The 21,916-nt window shown below is 36.6% G+C and overlaps 1 protein-coding gene across 1 annotated transcript in view; it reads left to right on the forward strand.

The window, feature by feature from the left end:
- Positions 1–21,916, forward strand: part of NDUFAF2 (NADH:ubiquinone oxidoreductase complex assembly factor 2) — a 65,375-nt gene that overhangs the window by 27,284 nt on the left and 16,175 nt on the right. The window contains exon 2 of the mRNA XM_057402699.1: positions 15,223–15,312. Within this exon, the coding sequence (XP_057258682.1) occupies positions 15,223–15,312 (90 nt within the window). The remainder of the gene's footprint in view (positions 1–15,222; positions 15,313–21,916) is intronic.

A 21,916-nucleotide genomic window follows, 5' to 3' on the forward strand; every position in this document is an offset into this window, starting at 1 on the left:
TGGCATTCCTTCCCTCCAGCATATCAACCGAACCACAATATTGAAGAAGCTGTTATAATGAAAGCTTTATTATAATTATAATACTTTCAGTAATTACCCTTCCTGCTATCTACCCAGCAGAATATGTAGCTATACTTGGGTGCTAAAACTTTTCACTGGAGACTGTGTGTTTACAAAACATCTGCTTCACTATATAAAATTACTGTTGGAGCAGAAATCGGCGTGTGTTTTTGTTTTGCTGTTAAAGCTGATAAATGCATGACCATGTGAAACCGAAATAAAGTCCTGACATTATTTGATCATGTGAAACCGAAATAAAGTCCTGACATTATTTGATCAGGGATGTTGTGGTTCAGTGAAACAAAGCAAGAGATCTCTGAAATAATGTTGTGAGCAAAATTGAGGGGTTTTTTTTTGACTCACTGAGCAGGGAATTTGCATTCTAATAATAGCGAGTTTATAAGGGTCAGTTTAATAAGTATAGTTTAAAAGGGAGCCCAGTAGTATTCTTGCTCCTCTGATATGCTTATTTGCTAGAGCGTAAGATTTCAGCTAAGCTAGTGCCAGTCCTTCCCCTCCTGCATACCAGCATTCATTCCTTAGGCCTTTTTTTGAGACAAACATGAGTTTTTGATTTAGATTTTTTGATTTAGACTAGTTCTGTTGCATATGGTTTTGTTTGTGGTATTTTTCATATTTAAGGTCCGGGAAATTGTATAGATCACTTAGATTTGAGGTTGCAGGTAAGCAAGGGAGGCCAGGGGGAGGACATGACCGAAGAAGCGCTGTAGTGACATATTAAGAGTGATAAAACTCAGTACATTGAAAGTCTTATGCAAAGAAATTATTCTGTAGTTACTCATTTTTCGGTTTCTTTCCTCATTCTGATAATTAACTGGAAGTTTGGTCTATACAAAAAGGAAGGTGGCCCACTGAATTTTCTGTTAACTGGAAGACAGTATTTTGAGTTGGAATATAGTATTTGTACTGAAACATCCACAACAGAATCATTCTTTTCAGTGTTAGTCAAGAACAGTTTATTAAGCTCCGCTTCCATGCCACCATAATGTTTATCCCTGGAGAGAAGAAAACAAATACAAAGCAAGTTTTTATTACATGAGTAGGAAGATCATCTTTATCAGTGAATTTCTCTTTGTGAATGGTACTTTTATATGTGCAGTGGAGATAAGAATGTGTAACTTTTTTTTTTTCTTGCAAATTGGAAAAGTAGTATATTCATGTTAGTATCTACAGAAGAGAAACAAATATTATGTTAAAGCAAATGGCATGAGCTGCTATAATTTACTGAATAGGTACTTTCTGTGCTACTGTAAGAAACAGTAATTGAAAGAGAAATTGTATTTTGTTTTACTATATTTACTATATACATTTAATGTAAGTCGAGATTTAGAAGAAACAAACTGTCTGCAAACTGAATTTGTTCTCTTCGAATATTGCACCATTTTGACAATGTAAGAAATGCTTTAAGTTTTATTGCAGCTAATTTTAAGTACTGTAAAATGAATAGCGGGTTGAATTAACTGATTTGAGAGCATTTGTAATATATGGAAGGGCTTTATATTTCCTTCTACTAAAAAGAACAGAAAATGTCATCTAATTTTTTATGTAAAAGAAAAGAAGCAGGTGATTTTTCATGGGTTATTATTTAACCCTTTCAACAGCAGAGCGAGATAATGAGAGGAAAAAATCACTTGTCTCGAGCTGGTAGGCACTATATCTGGACTAGGTCTATTTTAGTGCAGCTCAAACTCTAACATGAGAAGATTGCAGAAATTTACAATTCAAAGTGTGTTTCATCAGGGAGAAATCCACAGATTGTTTTGACACTCAGTTAGAAATTCAGCATGAAGATGGACATCTCATGAAATTTGCAGCTGCTGATTGAATTTATATTTCCATAAAGGCCATCAACAGTAGCAGCCTGCAGGGGAAGTCAAGGAAAAATGACAAAAATTGTGAGGCTAGCATTTTTTCCTCAGTCTTATAGTAGCAAATTACTTGTAATAAGGTTCTACACTGACCAGGATTAAAGAGAAATGGAGGTAGCCAGAAGGGAATGATTTCTCTGTTTAACTGATTTGAACTAACAATGTCTGAATTTGATATTTAAATATATGTTTAGTCATTTGTACAGTATGTAAAATGCACAACTGCAAATCAAAAATGTCCTTAAACTGAAAAATGAGACTTTTAGTGGTAATTACAGAAGGTTTATCTTACAGGTAATTTGATTCTAGAATAAATTCCCAGGATAGAAAATTAATGATATAGAAACGTGCAAAAGTAGGTCGTCTTTATTAGGGACAAAAATCTCATCTCATTTCATCTCTGGCATGTATCCTCTCATTCATATACGCACAGATAGGAGAGGATATGTAAGATCTGAATTCACTTTTCTGAGCAGCAACTCTCATTATGTTACCTTTTAAAAAGCAAACATGCATTCACAAAAACAAACCCATGTTGTCAAAACAATTAGTAAGAAATGCTATTGGAACAAATGCCGTAATAAAATTTAACAGATTTATCTTTTCTTTAGAAGGGTTTACATATTACTATTTCTGTTTTTATGGAAGGAACAGGGCAGGAGGGAAAGTTTCTTCTTTTATGGTACAATCATCATCATTGGTATCTTTCTTGAGAGATTCTAGCTCCCATAACACCTTTGTTTCAAAACACCTGCACATCTTTAGAGTATGGAAAGGTTTAAGGTTTATGTGTTTTCTTTCATCTTGGTGTTAGAGAATTCTGTGTGCAACTTGCAGTGGATAGCAAGGCAGCTGTACTCACAGAGTTGAATTCAGAAGCCTTTCCTTACAGTTAATAGCCTGCATCTGTGCCATCCTTAGCTGCAGTTCCATCATGCCTGGCAAGCTAAGGAAGGTCAACAGAAATAAATTTGGAGGTCAGTAGACATCTAAATGTCCCAGAAACTGGTATCGGCATTCTCCATAGCTGAACAATAACAAGAGTTATGCATTAGTATGGTGAGACACAAGTCATGTAGTCTTGATATTACTATGGTTTCCTAGTGTATGGGGATATTTAAGAATGAAAGTGCTTGTGCAACCTCTTAATATAAAAACATAGGGATCGCGTATCTTAGCTGCTCACACCAGAAATGAACGAGTTAGAATTCTAATGAGATTCACCAAATAACTGCCATAATGAGAAACTCTGTGAACATCATTATTTCAGAGTGTTTACATTTTAAGGATTAAATTGGTGAAGTGAAATCAAGTAACTAATTTTTGCTTCTAAAAATTAAAATACAGTTTAGGAACCTGTGAGTCTTTGACATGAAATTATTTAATTGTAGAGCTTATAAGTATCACAGCTTGTTCTTTCAGTGGTTGTAAACTCTGTGTATCAAACACTTGTATTACAGTTATTGCAAGCTATGGAAGTCTAGAGTTTACTGTCCAGAGTAAGTCTTTCATCTTTTCTTTCAGTGGTATCAGCATAAATGATTTGACATAGAAAATTTTGCATTTACTTATTGCCGAGAATAGTTGCACTTGGTATGTTAGCTTATAGTAATAGCAAAGTATTCCAAAATCAACAGGCACAAAATTCAGTATTTTAATACTTGATGACTGGGTACTTAGATAATGTAAAACCGTGTGACCTCAGTATTTGCTGTTTAGTCTAAAATTTGCTTAGTTAAACTGGAGCTGTGAAAGTAGAAAGCCAGAAAAACTGTTAAGTGGGAGCTGGATGTTGTTTTTTGCATGTGAATTTGTTTTTTCTTGCAAAGTGACCACAGAAACTCTGATTTTAGTAGAAAAAATCATGGGTTGACTAAGATCTAAAAAGTTTTGACTTTCAGGTAGTTCTTGGGCCCTGCTCTTGCACCTTATCCTCTTCTTTCTCAAAGTAACTTTGAAAGCAGGTAAGATATTGCTGCAATTCCTTGGCCATGTAAAGTTTTTTACTTCTTCACCACCTACACCTCTCTGAGCTCACCAAAACTGCTAAAATCTGCTGTTTTTTCCCTAGAATCGGTGTTACTGGAAAATACCTTAACTCATGGGGTGTGCACAGGCTGGCTTAAAGAAACAGACTTTTGAAGCACAGCTTTAAAAGTAACCTGACAATGTAAAGTAAGAGTTAAATTGAGCAGAAATTTTCAGCTGTTGAAAGGTAAATGATTTCACGCTACTAACATTAATTCACTGAATTGTTGTACCTTCTGGTATGTATTGTTTAATTTTATTAAAAAGAAGTTGTTTATCTTATAACTCTAACCAAGTTAACATTTTTTTGTATTTCTGTATATAACAAATGGTGACATTTTACTAACTTAAGATATTAAAAGTTATAGAACTACATGCTAACTTGAACGATTCTTAAACTCCTGTAAGCATTAATATAGCATTCTTTTAATCCTTTTAGAAAGCATATTACTAATAATGCTTGCAATTTATTTCTTGGTTTTTACCTCAATGCCTTTAAAATAAACATTAAATATTGATATATGTAGCATATGTATCTTAATAGGTACATTAAAAAGCACACTAGAAATTTATTGTAAATATGAACATGAAGGTACAGGAAAATACAATGGCTGATGAACATAAAAGAAATCTTATTGTAAAGCATCAAACTAGTGAGTCAGAAAAATGTTTATGAAGTTATTTCTAAACTGGTGTGCACCCTTTTTCAAATACCTTTTTCAGATATCTTCTTTTCAGCCCTCATATATTTGAACGAATAAGGATACAAGAGTTTTTTTTGCCTATAAACTGTTTACCCAGCTTCTAATTAAGGATTCTGAGGATGAAATGCTATTATAATAATTTATATAAATTACAAAAGATGGGGCATAGCCTCTGTTTTTTAGAACCGAGATGACATGTTTTAATTCAAGATGTATAACCCTACCATAATATTGTAGACATGGAGTTTGTCTTTAAAGCCCTCTTTAATAATTTTTTTTCTTTCTTATAGTATAAGTAAGGTATGATTTGCTTATGCTGTAAGGTATTCAAGTTCAGTTAGTTTATCTGAGTAAAAAAATTAATTTGTCAAGTTGCAAACAAGTTATGAAAGCATACTTTTAGTGGAACTTACTGCTGCAATATATATGTACTACATAACATTGGTATTTTGAAGCACAGGAAATCTTTGTGGTGGGTTTTGAGGGGTAAGTTCAATGTACCATGCTACTTTCTCAGGTCAGGCAACGTTCATGTTCTTCAGCTGTTCCAGTACCAATTTTTTTTCATCTCAAATATGATTCTTTAGAATTGGTTAAAGCTCAATCCAAGTGGAAGGTCTCTGTTTTCAGAGACTTTAGTATTCCATATAAGACATGAATAAAATATCTGGATGCAAAAGGTGGTTGCAAGATCTCATCTTCAGCTGCCAGGTCTGTGGCTGCATTCTCAGGCAGCAGTGCCCTGTGTGCACACTTGAATGCTGTGGAGTAACGTTATTTGCCATGTTGGTGCCTATTCCATTGCAGCCCTTTAGGTTGCCTTTTTCAAGATCTGAGGGAGAGGAGTCCCTGGTACCACTTTACCTGGTTGTGTTGACCCTGATTTCCTCATCTCACAAGACATATCTTTGCCATGTTTTTTTTTTTTTATAAAGGTACAGAACTTCCTGTTAGACCCACCTGTGTGATGAAATGGAAAATGTTTTCTGGAGGCCCTGGCAGAGTCTACCACTACCTGTGTTTACTTAAATCTTTGTTAGGTATTTTATTTACTTGAAGCTATACAGTGTTTCTCTTGACTCTGGTAGGCTACCCACAGTGGGCATCCCTGCAAACCATTTGTGTGTTCGGGATCATGACATAGTCACCTATCCTGTTGTATTACAATTGCTTCCTCCTCTTCCAAGGAAGAGCTCTTGCTATTGCCTGAGATCACTGTCATGCCTTGTCTTGCCTAGCAGGCTGTCCCTCTGACTCCACACTAGCCTGATCCCTTTAACAGCATTCCTTTAAAAATGGTCTTCTGGTGGTTGTCACCCCACTAAAACTGTCAGTGCAATACACGATGGGCTGCCAAGGTCACACAGGTGGTCCTCCGTGAAGACTGCATCAGGTTTAGGCCCTGTTCTCTGATATTCACCCCCACAACCTTTGTCCTTGAGCTTTCGCAGTATTTCTTGTTTTTGTTCTAAAGCCATATTTTAACTCATGAAGAGTAGTGTTTCACCTGAGAGGCTTTTTTTAAATGGAATAAACACATTCAGCAAATCTCCTAAGCTGACTGCGACATCTGCAGAAGGGATAGGGAGCTCAGTCTTCTTCTACTCAGATTTCCAACCACACCACCAGCTTGAGAAACCGTATTTGCATATTTGGAGGGAGACCACCTTCACCTTTAGTGTCTGAAATACGACCTCTGTACACATCTTGCTTAGATGTTAACTTGCAAGAGTTTTTGTGTAATTGCTTTAGAAGAACAAGCAACTCATCTACAGTAGGATTTGTTATGTTACATTGATATGTTTGTATTCTGCTTTTTCATCAGAGTCTGTGTGAGACTTCTTTTAGTGAAAGAACTAGGTGAGGTTTATAAACACACACTTTTTCTTATGTTCTTAAAATGCTGTTTGGAGTGTATGAATAGTGCAAGTGAAGCTTCAAGGGATAATTTTGTAATTTATATGATAAAATGAGTAGCATATAAATTGTAGGATAAAGAATAATTTTTAATGCTGTTTAAAAGAAATGTCTGTAGGATATGTATATATATATATATCTCATATGACTAATATAGCTCAAAGGGCTTGTTACTTTAGCTAAGTTTCCTGTTCTTCAGAAGTTGCACTCTTGTGTTGACTGTGGCTGAAATACGTGAGTGTTCTCCCCTATACTTTCTAATGAAAAGCAAATACAATAAAATAGCAGTACTAGTGTTCTTTAAGCTTTCAAGTGCTGTGCACAGTATTAGCTGTTATTGTGTTCAGACCTTGTGTACGACTGATGTTTTTCTGCAAATCTGAAATGCATAATGCTTTTATAATACTTATTAAAGCATACTAAAAAACAGAAGTAACATTAGCTCCTTGAGAGTGTATGTGCAGCTAGCTGTAATAATTCCATTTATTCTGAAAAAAATAAGAGATGGTAAATGAGCATTTTCAGGTGACTTATAACTGGAATATAATTAATCATCCAAACCAGACTGTAATACTGCTGTGTTGGGTTCATATTGCTTAATTAATAATTGCTTCATTAATAATTGTTCTCCACAGCTGTAACTTTCATGTCATTTACAGTTCCTACCCTTACTGTCATTTGCCTGTTTCTCTTCCCTGCATGTTTACCTTCTTGCATTATGTTTTTATTTATAGAGTACACACTATTGTACACTTTCTGTCTGCTTGGTAAATTCCCTTTATACATGCTAAATCCCCATTTTTCATGCATTTACAGAAAATATTCAGTACTTCATTCCTGGATTTATTCACATTTTGACAGTAATTGGTAAAAAACTGTTTCTTGAATCTGATGAACCAAAACAAACCAAAAGAACAGTTGGGAAAAAGCTTCTGCATGCCAGAGCACTGAGAATCCATCAGCTCTCCAAGGAAGTGGCATTTGTACTGGTATCATTTACATTTTTGTTGCAGAAAGAATGTAATGTTGCATATATCTAGTAGGTTTACTGTAGATTTATTTATAAAACAGTAGTTCTTTGTTTAAGGTGAAGTATCTGTTGGCTTCATGCTGCCTTGATGAGGTAGAAGGCACAAGGCTCTTCAGTGAGCAGGGAATGGGAACTGGTGTTGATGCATCCTGCTGCCAGATGAGGAGAGTTTGGGGACTAAAATGGCAGAGTGAATACAATAAAATACCTTTTATTGTAGTTTGTCTGTCTGCTGAAGGAACTTGCTTCTCAGACAAACTACAATAAAAGGTATATTTTACTTAACTGCTAGAGTCTCAGATTTCAAAACATAAGGTTTGTGTGACTGTATAAAAAAGCAGTAGTCTCTGATTCCTCAGGAAGTTACAGGTTCATCTTTTTCAGATTATTAAATTTGCCACTCCTAAAAAGAAAGTACAGAACACAGGGTGCTGTTTTTTCATTTATTTATGATGTAGTCATAAGTGAATACATGTTGAGTGCTCAGCAGCTCATAATTAACCATAGCCTTCTAATTTTATTAGAATAAGCTATTTAATGTTAGAGAAACATTGTAGTTGTAAGTATCCCGTCTGACAAGCTTCGGTGTCCTACAATGACAAAGGATACTTAAAAAAAGCAAAATTGCAAATTGCATACAGAGTGTGAAATTGACCCTCAGAAATGAGAATGTTTAAATTTATTTGTCCTTACATACAGAAAATATGAATCTGTGCTTTTCAAGTTTTCCTGTACTTACTACATAATGTGTAAGATCTGAAATGACAGTTAAAGTAGACTTCTTCCCTAGAGACCTTTCAGGCTGAACTCATAAGGGTACCTTCAGTAAGTTCAGCATTACCTCCTGTAATTACCTCTGGTGTTCTCAACAGAGAAAAGACGTGGAGCTATTGGAGCAGGTCCAGAGGAGGGCCACGAGGATGACCAGGGGGCTGAGAAAACTGGGGCTGTGCAGCCTGGAGAAGAGAAGCTGTGTGGAAACCTCAGCAGCCAGCTATGAGGGAGCATTTGCATGTAGAGAAACCCTGAAACCACCCTCTTAATCATTAGCTGCTCGATAATCAAGTGTGAATAAAAGCAACTTTTGAGAAGTTCCTGGATAGTTTGTTCTCATCCAGAAACGCTTACTAGGACGTGTACTGACACTATGTATAGTTCTTGACCATTTCTTTAAGAATAACATACTCAAAATGGAATCATTCTAATAATCACTTTTTTGGTCTTTGTGAAAGTAAAATATTTCTCAATGTGTGTGAGCCCTAGTGAATCAGTGTATACACATGGATTGCTAATCTTCCTGTGAAATAATGTAGAATAGCGGTACCAAGTATTCAGTACAGTTATTAAGACTTCAAGTTCTGCCTTCCTATTCTCTTCTTGCTGCATCTGAACCACACGTTTTTAAGTTTTGTACAGGATTGACTTCCTATTCCCAGTGCGGCATGGCATGTTACGTTCTGTTTGCATATTGTAGATATACTTAAGTTTGTAAGCGTTTGCTTACCTAATTACAGCTTTTACAATGCAGTGAATTTGAGCCTTGTTTTACTTGCTGTCTTTGGCTGCAGCTAATGGTTTGGGGATTTTTATGGGGAGTGATGAGGGAGTTTTATTCTTCACTTATTTGGCTGTAGAGAAGATACTGTAGAACATTTGGATCCAGAGAACTCTGTGGTTTCCTCATCTTCTGCTATATCTAAGGCTAGATTTAATCTTGCTGCTTGGTAAGAATTTGTCATGTCTCAAAATGGCTGTCCCCATTTGTTTTAAAATCCTTTTAGCCCTAAATGGTCTGACAAAATACTCTTGTTTATGAGTGAGCAGTTGTATTTTTCTTACTGCTAACTAAATACCCTTATTTGAGAAAAGTGCAATTTTATGTTTTTTCTTCAGCAGCACAGCCTTTTGGAGATAATGAACAGTATGTTTTGATCCTTGTCCATGACCTAGGTTTCTGTGATAATGACATAGCATTGTAATGGAACCCATATCCTCAGGAACAGTGATGGCATCCGCATCCTCAGTAACAGTGACAGAATAGATTATTTCTGAAGTAAATGCATTTGTCAGAATTATAGATAAATGGACATGGACCATGCAAACAGTGGTCAAACTCAACTTGGCAGTTAAGTCAGTAACAGCAGTATTTTAATCAAGTGATTCCTGTCACACCAGATCCATTGAACTAACATCTCAGATGTTAGTTTAGAAGCATCTACAGGAGCTGGAGCCACATCTTTAGATCGGCATGTAGATGTTAACACAGACCTGGCAAGATGGCTTTTTTAGATTTACACTGAAAAAAAAGCATCTTCTGGCCTACTAAAAACTTAGAGCCCTCTCAGCCCAAAGACTGTATTTGGGTTGAGTTCACTGTTGCCTTGCAGAAGGATTTCAAAGCAATATTTAACAAAACCAGAGTGTGTCAGAATTATTCTGGAAGATCTAATGCAGAATTGGACTGCCGCACTTTTGGTAAGCAAAGCTTTTCTCCTTCCACACGCAAATGTTTTAATCTAATGTTACACTAAACGTCTCTTCACATCACCCTGTATACCAAAAAAAAAAGTTATTTTCACCAGCCTCTAAATCCTTGTGTTAGGTTCCTGATGCATTTATAGTTATATATGTGTGTGTGTGTGCATATATATATGTATTTTTAAATTTCCCATTTCTAGGTGATTCCATTCAGAGATGGCTAAAGTGATGCTGGCAAACCCAGTGCATGGTTTGCACTGAATATTTTGCAAGTTTGCAAAAGTTTCTCTCTGATCTGACAGTGCCTTTTTTTTTTTTTTGTACAAATATTTTATGCTTTCTATTTCTGACTGTGGCTTGATGGCTTGATACCATTAAGCTTAGTAGAAAAGTGTGGTTTTGCTTTATTTATCATAAAAATATCCTCCACCCCCCTGCCAGGACCAATGTAAAAAGGGGTGTCTCCCATTAATGATTTGCTAGGATACTCTAGATTTTTTGATGATATTTGTAAAACAGAAACGTGTAAATAAAACATTTATTGTAAAGTTTTTCAAAGACTTGAGCTTTCCATAGCAAAAGTTCACTTAATTTAGAAAATATGCTTATTCATATTTAAACAGACATTTAAGAGACATTTAAATACAGTTGGAAATTGTAAAATTTTTGGCAGGTGGAGCAATCAAGCAGAAATATGGTTTGGAATTTAAAGAGAAAGTGGGAGATTTTAGTTGTTTTTTTTTTTTCCAGTCATTAATTTAAAATTACCTCTGGGAAACTATTCCTGCTAACTTTTGCTTAAAGTTTGAGTTGAGAAACATTCTACAATCCGTTTTAAATACCTTGGTTCTAAAATGTACTAAGCTTTTTATGTAAAACTAACCTTACGAACAATTTATGGTTGGTCTTAGTAAACTGAATGGGGGAGGTGTATTGAGAAAACATCTCTTTCTGATTTCAGTGAGGTCTGCTGTTGTAGATCCTGAACATAGGTTTATTTGGGTTTTGTTTGCTTGCCGAGTATGTATGCACTGTGATATCTCAATTGCTAGTTTGTAAATAGTTCATAAATAGTAAATAGTAAGCCTTGTTTGCAAAAACTTCATTGTTTAGTATATGCTTATAAGACTGGCAGAATCTAGATGGCATGAAGAGTCAGATTTAAGTTGACATAATGGATTAAAATTTGGGACAAAATCAGCCTAATCATACCATAAATCGGAGCAAAGAACAATTATTTTGGTACATAGTGAGGCATAGTGAGAATGGTAATTAATAAAAAATAACAAACAATACTGAGTTTGGCTATGATACTGACATTGTCAGCTGGCATTTGTTTTGGGAGGTGAAAAGGGTCTGTGAGGATTGTACTGCTTGTGAGTCTTTTAACTTTGAAAGTATGTGTTCCCAAAAAGAATCGTCTTGGCTTTGACCTTCCATAGACATCTACAAGGGGATAAAACAGAAATCTACCCAATGTAATGCTGGGTTCCATCAACAAGGGCATCACCAGCAGAGGTGAAGATGTAGTATCGCACTCTGCTCCGCACTTGTCGGGTGACACCTGGAATATTGTGTTCCAGAATTCCAGTGGCTGGAGAGGGTCCGGAGAAGGGCTACAAAGATGATCCAAGGACTAGGAAGCCTTCCCTATGAGGACAAGCAGAGAGAAGCGGGTTTGTTCAGCCTGGAGAAAAGAAGGCTTAGGGGATACCTTATCGCCATGTTCCAGTATTTAAAGGGTGGCTACAGAGAAGGTGAAAGTTCACATCGGCGCCATGCAACTGAAATTCAGTCCATATGTCTTAAATTAACAAAGGCTGTATAGTCAGCCTGTGCATTTAAATATATATAAATATATATTTCTTTTAAAAAGTGTTTCTCCCATGGACTTTTACTATGCAGCAGTGCAAATCAGCAAGCCAGAAGAGTTCTGGTTCTGAGTTCTCATGAACATCTGAGATTAATTCAATTAATTTGGCATCACATCTAGTTGGCGACTGGTCCCTAGCAGTGTCCCTCAGGGCTTGGTGTTAGGGCCAGTGTTGCTTGGTCTTAATTGATGATCTGGGTGAGGGAATCAAGTGGACCCTCAGTAAGTTTGCAGACAACATGAAGTTGGGTGGAAGTGTTGGTCTGCTGGAGGATGGGAAGGCTTTGCAGAGGGATCTGGACAGGCTGGATCAATGGGCTGTGGCCAGTGGTATGAGGTTCAACAAGGCGAAGTACCAGGTACTGCACATGTACCGCATCAACCCCATGCAATGCTACAGGCTTGGGGAGGAGTGGCTGGATGGTTTGTCTGTAGAAGACTGGAAAAATAAAATGTTTTCAGCATCTGTGCGTATCTACAGTTAACCATGTTTTTTGTTGTGTAAATAATACTTAAGTTTCTAGGCTTCATAGGGCTATAGAAAATTAGAAGATAAATCATTAAGTCATTTGCTACCCCTTCACATTTCACTGACTTATTTCCCTTGCTGGCTTTGGCTATCCCTTTCTCATGGCAGCAGGCTGCCTGACTTCTGTTAAACACTTTTCAGGCTTTTATACAAATTTATTTCAGTCATCACTCATTAACTTTCAAATTGACTGGGACAGAAAGCCTTAAAGAAAATGTGTATAGTAAGAAAGTATATAAATCTAAAATGTGTTAATACTGTATCACTTGCTGAAAGATCTGTCCACTACTTAAACTTCTTGGCCATTTGCCTCACTGTAACTTCTGCAAAGTTGCAAATCTTGGCTACTTCAGTGTTTTGTGTAAATGATGGTGTATGTGACTATTTTGTACATCTGTTAAATTCTTTCTGAGTAAACTGCTTTTTGTTTTATGAGTGATTGGCTGTTTTTCTTTGGATATGTTGTGTTTTATAAAATCCCATCTTGAAGTGTTAATGGTTCTTCAGTTTCTAAGACCTAGTGGTCACTTGAAAATGGGGTTAATTTTGCAGTTAAACTGTGGTTCTTGCATTGCTATTGGTAATTGCTTCATATGTATACACTTACAAGTGAACTTTCTTTGCAGCAGCAAAGACCAGAATATTTATTTGAAAACATGGGAATGGATTAATATAAAGCAAAATAGTCAATATCTTTAGTATGAAAGAACAGGTCTCTCAACTTGTAAAAGGTTTTAATTACATCTAAAAAGGCTGCAGTGTAATCTTCAATAGGAAAGTCTATGTAAATTATTTGTCAGTGGTAGTCTGCCAGAAGAAACCTATGGGACATGGCAAATCAGACCGTTGCAGTTAATTAGTGTTGTGTGTGCATCACAAATGCAGAGAGGCCTAAAAGCCACCAGCACTACTGTCTGATGATTCTTCAAAATAACGCCTTCGAGAAATAATTCCCCGAGCCTGGCTCTACAGTGTAATTTGACTGTGGGGTCTGGAGAATGAATTTTTTACAAGTGTCTTATGAAAGCTTGCAGCAGGATAAAAAGTGGTGGATTTTCTTAAAAGTAGATTAGTTAAGAATATTTTATTTGGGAATGCAGAAAGACAACATCAATCACAAGTTGTGGTAGCAGGTAGAAAAATACATTTCTTTGTTACTTTTCCTTCTGTCAGTTTATTCATACCGTTCCACCTGTGCAGGACTCAGATTATGGACAGCTTTTTAACAGGTGCTGTGCTAACAGTAAAATCTAGTGCCTTTCCAATAATGGCGAAGAGTGTTAATTCTGAGACTTACATAGGGTCAGACCTAATTAGATTTGTCTCCAATTTGTCTCCAGGTTTTCTGGAAATCTATATGGGAGGAAAATAATTCCATAGTTTTGATTTGCTTTGTAGATAAAGGAGCTTGAGAAATTGAATTATCCTTGGTATTGTTGAAATGAAATTATTTTGAAGCACGTTTGTGAGTTATCTTCAGCATATAGGAATTGTGTATTTATAAAACAAGCACAAATCATCACTGTTTTCTTTGCCTAATAGTGTATCTGAAGCAGTAAAAATGTTGCATTGCTTAAAAATACAAAGAAATATTATCAAGCTAAAGAAGGTACATAGAAAAGGAATTGCAGCTTCTATACAAGTTCTTATTTTGCTGTATTAAAAATAATAATGAACAATACTGTGCAGTTTATTAATCAGAGATGGGTGAATTGTAAGTTCTGCCAATTTTAATAACTTTATTTGAAATACTTGTTGTAAGCATGTGGAAGGGAAGAATTGCATGAATCACATCATTATGAAAGAAAGTATTTTGTGCAGATACTTGTGTTTCCTCAAAATGTGAAGTTTCTCTATATCAGCCTCCCAGGAAGGGAAAAAGCTACGAGAAAAAGCCTGGAGAATGTTGTTAGGGTTTTTTTCCCTGGGAAGGGTGGGTTGCTTGCACATCTTTCCAGGATCTGCTAATTTAAAACGCAAATTAAAATACTCTTTTTGCTTTACAGTAGCATGAGATCTGGCAGTCAGTCCACTGTGTGCTACTTCACTGCTTGAACCTTCAAGCTTCCTCTTTGGCAGTAGTAAAATCTGTGGGTGAGATGTAGATCCAGATTCTTCAAACTAGCTCCCCTTTCTAGATAGTGAATGTTCCGTATCAGAGGGCAACCTGCAGGTTTTTAGTTTTTAACACGGAAAATACTTGGTTTGCAAACGTGTGGAAAGGCTGTGGAAAACATGAGCAGAACAGTAGTCGGGGGTGGGAGATGATGTGGCCTGACCACTTTGCAAAGCCAATGAGTGAACTTCCAATGCTTATTTTTGACCCCAAAACTGCATCAAGTTTCTGATCCCTCACCAGCAATGGTGTGGAAGATATCCAGATGAGGAAAAACAGTTGTTAGAAAACTTACCAACACTTGTTCAGGGAAACATTCTCAAAGAGAGGGATAAGCAGAGGTGGATAACTATGTTTGAAATATATGTCATTAATAATCTAAATCAATTGTAGAACAGGCAAGCTTTTGTTAAATTACTGAACACATAGCATTTCAAATGGACAGCTAGATGGTAAAAACTTTCTCAGTATTTTAATCTTTAATTTTTATCCTGCAGGTATCATTGCACTTGTGTGACTAGTACAGTTCTTTCAAAACAATAACATAGCAATTTAAATACTATGCAGAAATATATTTAACTCTTTTTTTTTGCTACAGGGCATATTATACAAGAAAGAAGATTTGTAGAGCCAATAAATCGTCAAGCATATCAGTATGAAACAGGTGACTTTCCAACAGAATGGGAAGGTAAATTCTGAATATTTTGGGTTTGTTTTGAGATAATTTTGCCATTGAATGTAGCTTCAGTGTTTTTAATGGAAAGCCTGACTATGTGAATAGGTTGTCTGTTATCTTTCATTTTGTGTAGTGGAGGCTTTTGTTTAACTGCATAATTATTAAGAGTTAGCATAATTATTAAAAGTAGCCCCTTTACAAATAGGAAAAAATTATGTTTAGGAAATTGGTACTTAATAAAAATGTAAATAAAGCCTCTATGATCATGGATTTCTCCTATTAAATGTGAAAATATTTCTGCCTGAGGGGGATCTGATAGAATAGCCAAAACTAAATGTGAAAAACTTCCTACTTATGCCTTCACTGCAGTGAAGGTCAGTTGAATTTGTAGGTCAGTTGAATTATTAGTGGCATAGTGATGGTAGCATTTGGTTTCCTGTACTCCTTAAACAATCTTGTAGAGAGTTGAAGAACCTGTTAATAATTAACCATTTTTTCACCTGTTGCTAGTGGTGAAAATCATGTCTGAAAACATGGGGCATATAAAGAAGTTTAGAGACATAAGGGAAGTTCTAAGGGTTAGCTGAGCAGCCCTAGGAGAAGGAGAGAGAGCAGAAAGGGAGCATCTGTTGCCCTTTGAGGCTGCAGGAACTTGAGCCAAATGTGGGGTTAAACGTGGCTTAAAACCCAGCACTCTATAGCTTAAGCAGGAATCCCTGAAATAGTACATGGTTTGCCCATTATTCGGCATGCTTTTTGGGGGAGAATAATATCTAGAGAACTCAAAGAAGTTGGTAGGTTTTAAGCAAGCAAACTTCAATTTTACTCAGCATGTAGTTAAACTGTAGAATAACTTGTCATTGAATATTCTGCTTGCTGGAAGTTTGCATGAGTTCAAAAAGTGATTAAAAGAATTTATGGAAGAGAAATCCTTCATGTACACAGATGGTACTACAGTGAACTACAGTGAACTACAGTTAACTGAAGCAGGCTACAGTGTATTTTGAGGAAATATCACAATGTACTTGTTTTACCTCATTCTTTTTACTTCAAGTGCACTGTTTGCCCCTGAGGGAGATGATAGTGAGCTAACAGAAAACTTTGGTCTCATTATATACTTTCACGGAGTCAATACAGAAATATCAAATGTTCCAATCTTTCATTTTTATATTGTCGTTACACTGATTGTTGTGATGTTTTTCTTTTTTACCCGCTAAAGCTTATATTAATAACTAAAAGCTTCTAAAATACATTTCAACCCTATTAGCAGCATTTGCCAACTGTGGTGAAACCACAGTATCAACAAATAACTGCTGCAGTACCTGCAGTTGGCTGGCAAGTCTTAATCTGGTTCATCCTGGTTCTTTATTAGTCTGAGATAGCCATCTTCTGAAGAAGAGTTAGCAGCCTCCTCTACTTGTCCTTACTAAATCACCTGGTGCTTGAATGGGTATCTACCTAATGCAACTTTCTGAAGGTCTACTTCCTCCACCAGAAGTTCTCCAGCCACGGCTAGTCATCTTAAGTCCGCATGACTGTCATGCAGTCACTCTGTATCACAAACACTGAGCATATAGAAAGCCCTCAGGTAAACTTTGCTCTGCTGTGTGAATGAATTCTCATCTAAGACCTGCTGCTGCCTTTTAAGAGCTGAAAAATTGAATGCAATAGTGTCTGCCTGCATATGGCTTCAATTAACAGCACACAACATGGGCAGTCACATTCTGTAAGATGCGTGTGAGCTAATCACAGTTTCACAAAGGGTCTTAATCAACTTGCTCTATGAATCTGCACCTCAGGACTGCTGGAATTGATGTAGCACCAGCAAGCTTGCATTATATCCCACTCCGGATACCTTATCACATATCCATGTGACTTGACAGCTTGGTGCATGGGAGGATACAGCGGTTCAGAGGGATGCTTTTGCCAAGCACCAGTCAATGGTCGGGTACCCTGCAGTATGGACTTGCCAAAAACATGCAGCTGCACTTTTGCAAGTCAAGGCATCTTATCAAGGGCTGTTTTAAAGAGGACAAAGACAATTGGGCAGTCCAGTCCTGATGAGCTGCATTTACACTTTCAATGCTTAATGTCGTCGACTTTGTAAATGCTGGTTTTTGTTTGGGATTTTGTCAGCACCAAATAGAAACAGTTCACAGAGAAAACAAAAATTTACAGTATCAGATAGGTAACAGTCTTATCCTGTTAAGTACTAAATTTTTCTAGAAGCAGAAAGAAGATATACATGCATCTTTTCCCCCATGTACCTTCCCTAAATGTGTGTGTGGTTCATGTTTCTGACAGATCAGGTACGGCAATTCCAAGAAAACATGGCCAGCCTGTATATTTTTGTCCAATACCAATTTAAATGTTACAAATAGTTTTGTGGAAATAAAACAATCTTTAAAAGCCAAAGTGGTACTTCTGCTGTGGATGTAAAGGCTGTTCAATAACTATTGTGCCTTTGCTACATTTTGGGATGTGAATCATGGATGCGGGATGCTCTGAAGTTCACTTCATCACTACTATCTGCCTTCTTTAAAATGAAAAATTCTCAATGAGTAAGAAATGGGAAAGAATGGGAAGAGTAGAGGGTTTAAATAATACTGTAGAAGTCAGTTATCTGAGTGGGAACCGTTTATGGTGTTTAGACGTGCTTTGCTGAAAAGGCTCATTGCAATTCTGTCTCTGTTTTTTCCTCTTTGAGATCTTGAAGTTTCCCAGGCACACAAGACCTGTCCTGAACTTTCGCTCTGTATCTTCTGTCCAGACTCTTGAAAATTTCCCAATGCATTCTTTCTGTGGGTGTTCACTTTATAGTTTGTGCTATCATGGATGCTAATCATTCCAGAAAATAGTCTGGAGACTTTGCAGAAGGATTTCTAAAATACCTGTTGTTTTCTCTGAACGGTAAAAGATGAACCCAAAGTTAGCAAGCTGTATAATATTTCTTATTTCTGTTTTCTCTTTGCTCTTGGAAATTTTGTGCATTTTTAGTATTCTAAATCCCTTCTGCTGGGCACATGCTTACATCTCCAGGGGCCTTCTCTCCAAATCCTCTGTATGCACTTTGACATCTGTGGCCTCTGCTTCAGTTTTGGCTGGTTCAGCAATAACAGCTCTTTTCCTAGCCTTCTCAGGCTTTTCACTTTAACGACTGTGCTAAACTTTCTGATGCCTGTTTTCCTCTCCTTTTTCTAGTGATCTGTGGAGAGCTGCTTTCCCCTGTGCTCTTTGTTCTGCCAGGACTCAGTTTTTTAGCTTGTAGGTAATCTTTAATGGCCACTTTATTTAAAAGCAGTCGTCTCACCCCCCTTCCCTCATCCTTGTTTACCTACATGACATTTTGTGACTAGAAAAGAAACCTGTTGTAACCAAAATGAACAAAAGTACAGTCCCTGGAAATACTTAAGGGCATGAGTTGTCTGAGGAGAAGTTGCACAAAACCAGGGTCAAGGGATTATTTGAGGACTGAGAGCAGGCTGTAGTGAAATTAGTCTTCAGTTTAATCTCATTCTATATCTAAGACTTTCAGCCTCGTCAGCTGGTAAACTAAAGGGCTGATTTTGTACTGTGTTTACCAAGTCATAAACATGTAATAAGGTAACGGAAACCAAGTAGAAAGCTGTAAAGCAAGTAGATAAACCAGTCATCCAGATTACAGACTAAATCTGTGCAAGCTGTTTCTCTAACTCCAGAGAGGATTTGTGTATTAGTCTTGAGAGTTTAACAATTACAGGGCCAAGGGCTCACTCCTGAAGGGCTCACCTTGAATGTTTCTTCTGAATGTTTCTGTCTTAGTTTTAAGTGAGCCGCAGGATTAAATTTCCTAAATTCTCAGACCTGTGAATTTTACAAAAGTACTGAATGTCCATTAAGGCTTTGTAAAACTGAAATATGCTCAATGTGAAAAGAACAGAATCATAATCCCTGTGTTATCCATATGTCATGGTTTAAGCCCAGCCAGTAACTCAGAACTACGTAGCTGCTCACTCACTCCTGCCCTTCCTCCCCCTCCCCTGGAGGGATGGGGAGGAGAATCGAAAGAGTGTAACTCCCACGGGTTGAGATAAGAACAGTCCAGTAGCTAAGGTATAACACAAATCACTACTGCTACCACCAATGATAATAATGATAAGGGAAATAACAAGGGAAGAGAATACAACCACTCGCCACCCACTGACCAATACCCATCCTGAGCCGAGCAGTGAACTAGCCCTTGTGGGTAGCCGCCCCCATTTTATATACTGGGCATGACATGCTGTGATATGGAATACCCCTTTGGCTAGTTTGGATCAGGTGTCCTGTCTCTGCTTCCTTCCGACTTCCCCTCCTCTCTGGCAGAGCATGAGACTCAGAAAGTCCTTGGTCAGAATAAATATTATTGAGCAACAACTAAAAACATCGCTGTTATCAGTGCTGTTCCCAGACTGAAAGTCAAAAACACAGCTCTGCACCAGCTACTAAGAAGGAGAAAAATGACTGCTACTGCTGAACCCAGGCTTAGTGCTAGCTATTTGTACATGAAAATTAAGTTCATTTTAATTCTAAAAATCCAAAAGTGTGTTTCCTTTTGTACTGTAGTTTTGAATTTAGAACATAATCCATAGGCACAACACAAATGCTACCTGTTTTTGTTTAGCTGAAGTCTCTTATATTTTACTATGAAGTGGTAGTACATACTTTTCTCTAGGCAATATGGATGGGCACAACTGATAACCTTTCTGTAATGTTAGCACTGAATGTTCACCTATTGTAGAAAGTGTAACTTACCTCCCTGGGACATGTCAATGGCTCTCCTGAGAGGAGATGAGTAATTTTACATATCTATAGAGATGCATGAGATTGCATGCTTCACACCGCATCATTTTATTGCCCATGTACTCCTACTTTTCTTTTTTTTTTCTTCTTTTTTTTTTCCCCTTTTTCTTCATTATTTCTTTCTTGGTAACATTTAGTGATTAGTGGGAGTCTTAATTTGCATGCTCACATTTATGGCCATTACAGTGTGTTCTGTGCCAGTAGGAGTCTTAAAGTTAAATGAAAATCTCATGCATTCTAATAAGAATGCAAATGAGTGCTGATGAAAGGATGTGTAAATGTCCAGCTATCTTGCTAAATTCCTTTTAGACAAAAGTAACCTTACAATGAGTACAGAATGCAGGAAGTGCCAGTCAGATAAAATTAGAAGCAGCAGCATAATTAGTTTGAAATGGAGGTAATTTTGCCAAAGCTCTTGGGGACAGGGAAGCATGTTTTAGTTGCGCTTAGTACATACATGTTACCTTCTCTACCAGATTTAAAACATTCTGGCTGACAGTGATGGGGGCATTTTCTCTTATTAGCATAGGGAATGGGAGTGTTCATGTGAAAATCTTTCCCAGCCAGAACTGTCACTGTTCGCTTTTTAATTAAATATATGCTTGTGTGCATATGGTCTTCAAATAATGTGTAATAAAGCACCTGCCTGCCTTTTTTCCATCAACAAATATTTAACTGTGGAATAAGTCCCTTCAGTAATTGAAACCTGAATTGACTAAAAGTGTAATGTAGAGCACAAAGAAAGAAAGAAAGGTGGGAGAGCTTTTCCTTTGCTAAAGAGGTGGGAGAAAGCTGGGAGAGCTTTTCCTTTGCTAACGGTGTGGGAAAAAGGTGGGAGAGCTTTTCCTTGCTAAAGTGTATACATTGACTGTATTTTTCAAAGAGAATGCAGAATGTTTTATTGAGATATTATTTACTTAAATTTTGTTAAAATTAGTGCTAATTCAGTAGAAAATCACTGGTTATATTTTTGCATACATTCATTCTTCCTTTAATTATTACAATGAATTTCCCTTAGGACTGAGTTATGAGGTGTTGATGGTTTTTTTGAACATTGTTTTGGAAGCTCAAAATATTTTTGATAACTTAAAAAAATTGAAAGGATTTTTAATTTTTTGTCAGGAAAAACAGATGAGAAATATATTAAAGTCCTCCAGTTCTCCTCAAAGACTGAGGACTGGACAGATAAATTATTAGGAAAATGTATTGCTTTTAAAAGACTGGTAAAACTGTTCAATGCTAAAGTACAATATACTAAATTTTACTCAATTCAGGTGATGTTTTCTTTGCTTTTAATTTTGTAATGTATCTTGAGCTGTGCTTTACATAGACTATTTCAGAAATGGATTTGCACGGAGGAAATATTACATATTAACACTGACTTCATCTCATGGCTATAAAGAGATTTTAGTAATTTTTGTTACAGTATTTATCCCTCAGCTACATAGCATTATATTTAATTTAATAATAATTTCCTAATGCAGCTCATCAGAGATGTTAAAATGAATTTACCTGTTATAATTTGGAAAATGGTCTCCAGTCTTTGTGTCAGCAAGTTTTATCAGAAAGGGTTAAACTGAAAAAGTATTGTAGTCCTGACATTCATTAGAAAGAAGGAATGTTGATAGCTCCTATAAACCCATGCATTCAAATGCTTTTTATAGCTGGAAAGAAAAACAGCACAATGCTGTAACTGTGTGCATTATTTAATAAATTTAAATAGATACAGTCTGATAGTGGAATGTTTGATATGAGAAGTCTTCCTAAATTAAGGATTGTTTTCTTGCTTTTGAGT

Source organism: Pezoporus wallicus, unplaced genomic scaffold (assembly GCF_028554395.1).
Source record: "Pezoporus wallicus isolate ANWC-B61680 ecotype Strahan unplaced genomic scaffold, APGP_CSIRO_Pwel_v1 contig_2870, whole genome shotgun sequence".
In the NCBI taxonomy this organism is placed as follows: domain Eukaryota; kingdom Metazoa; phylum Chordata; class Aves; order Psittaciformes; family Psittacidae; genus Pezoporus; species Pezoporus wallicus.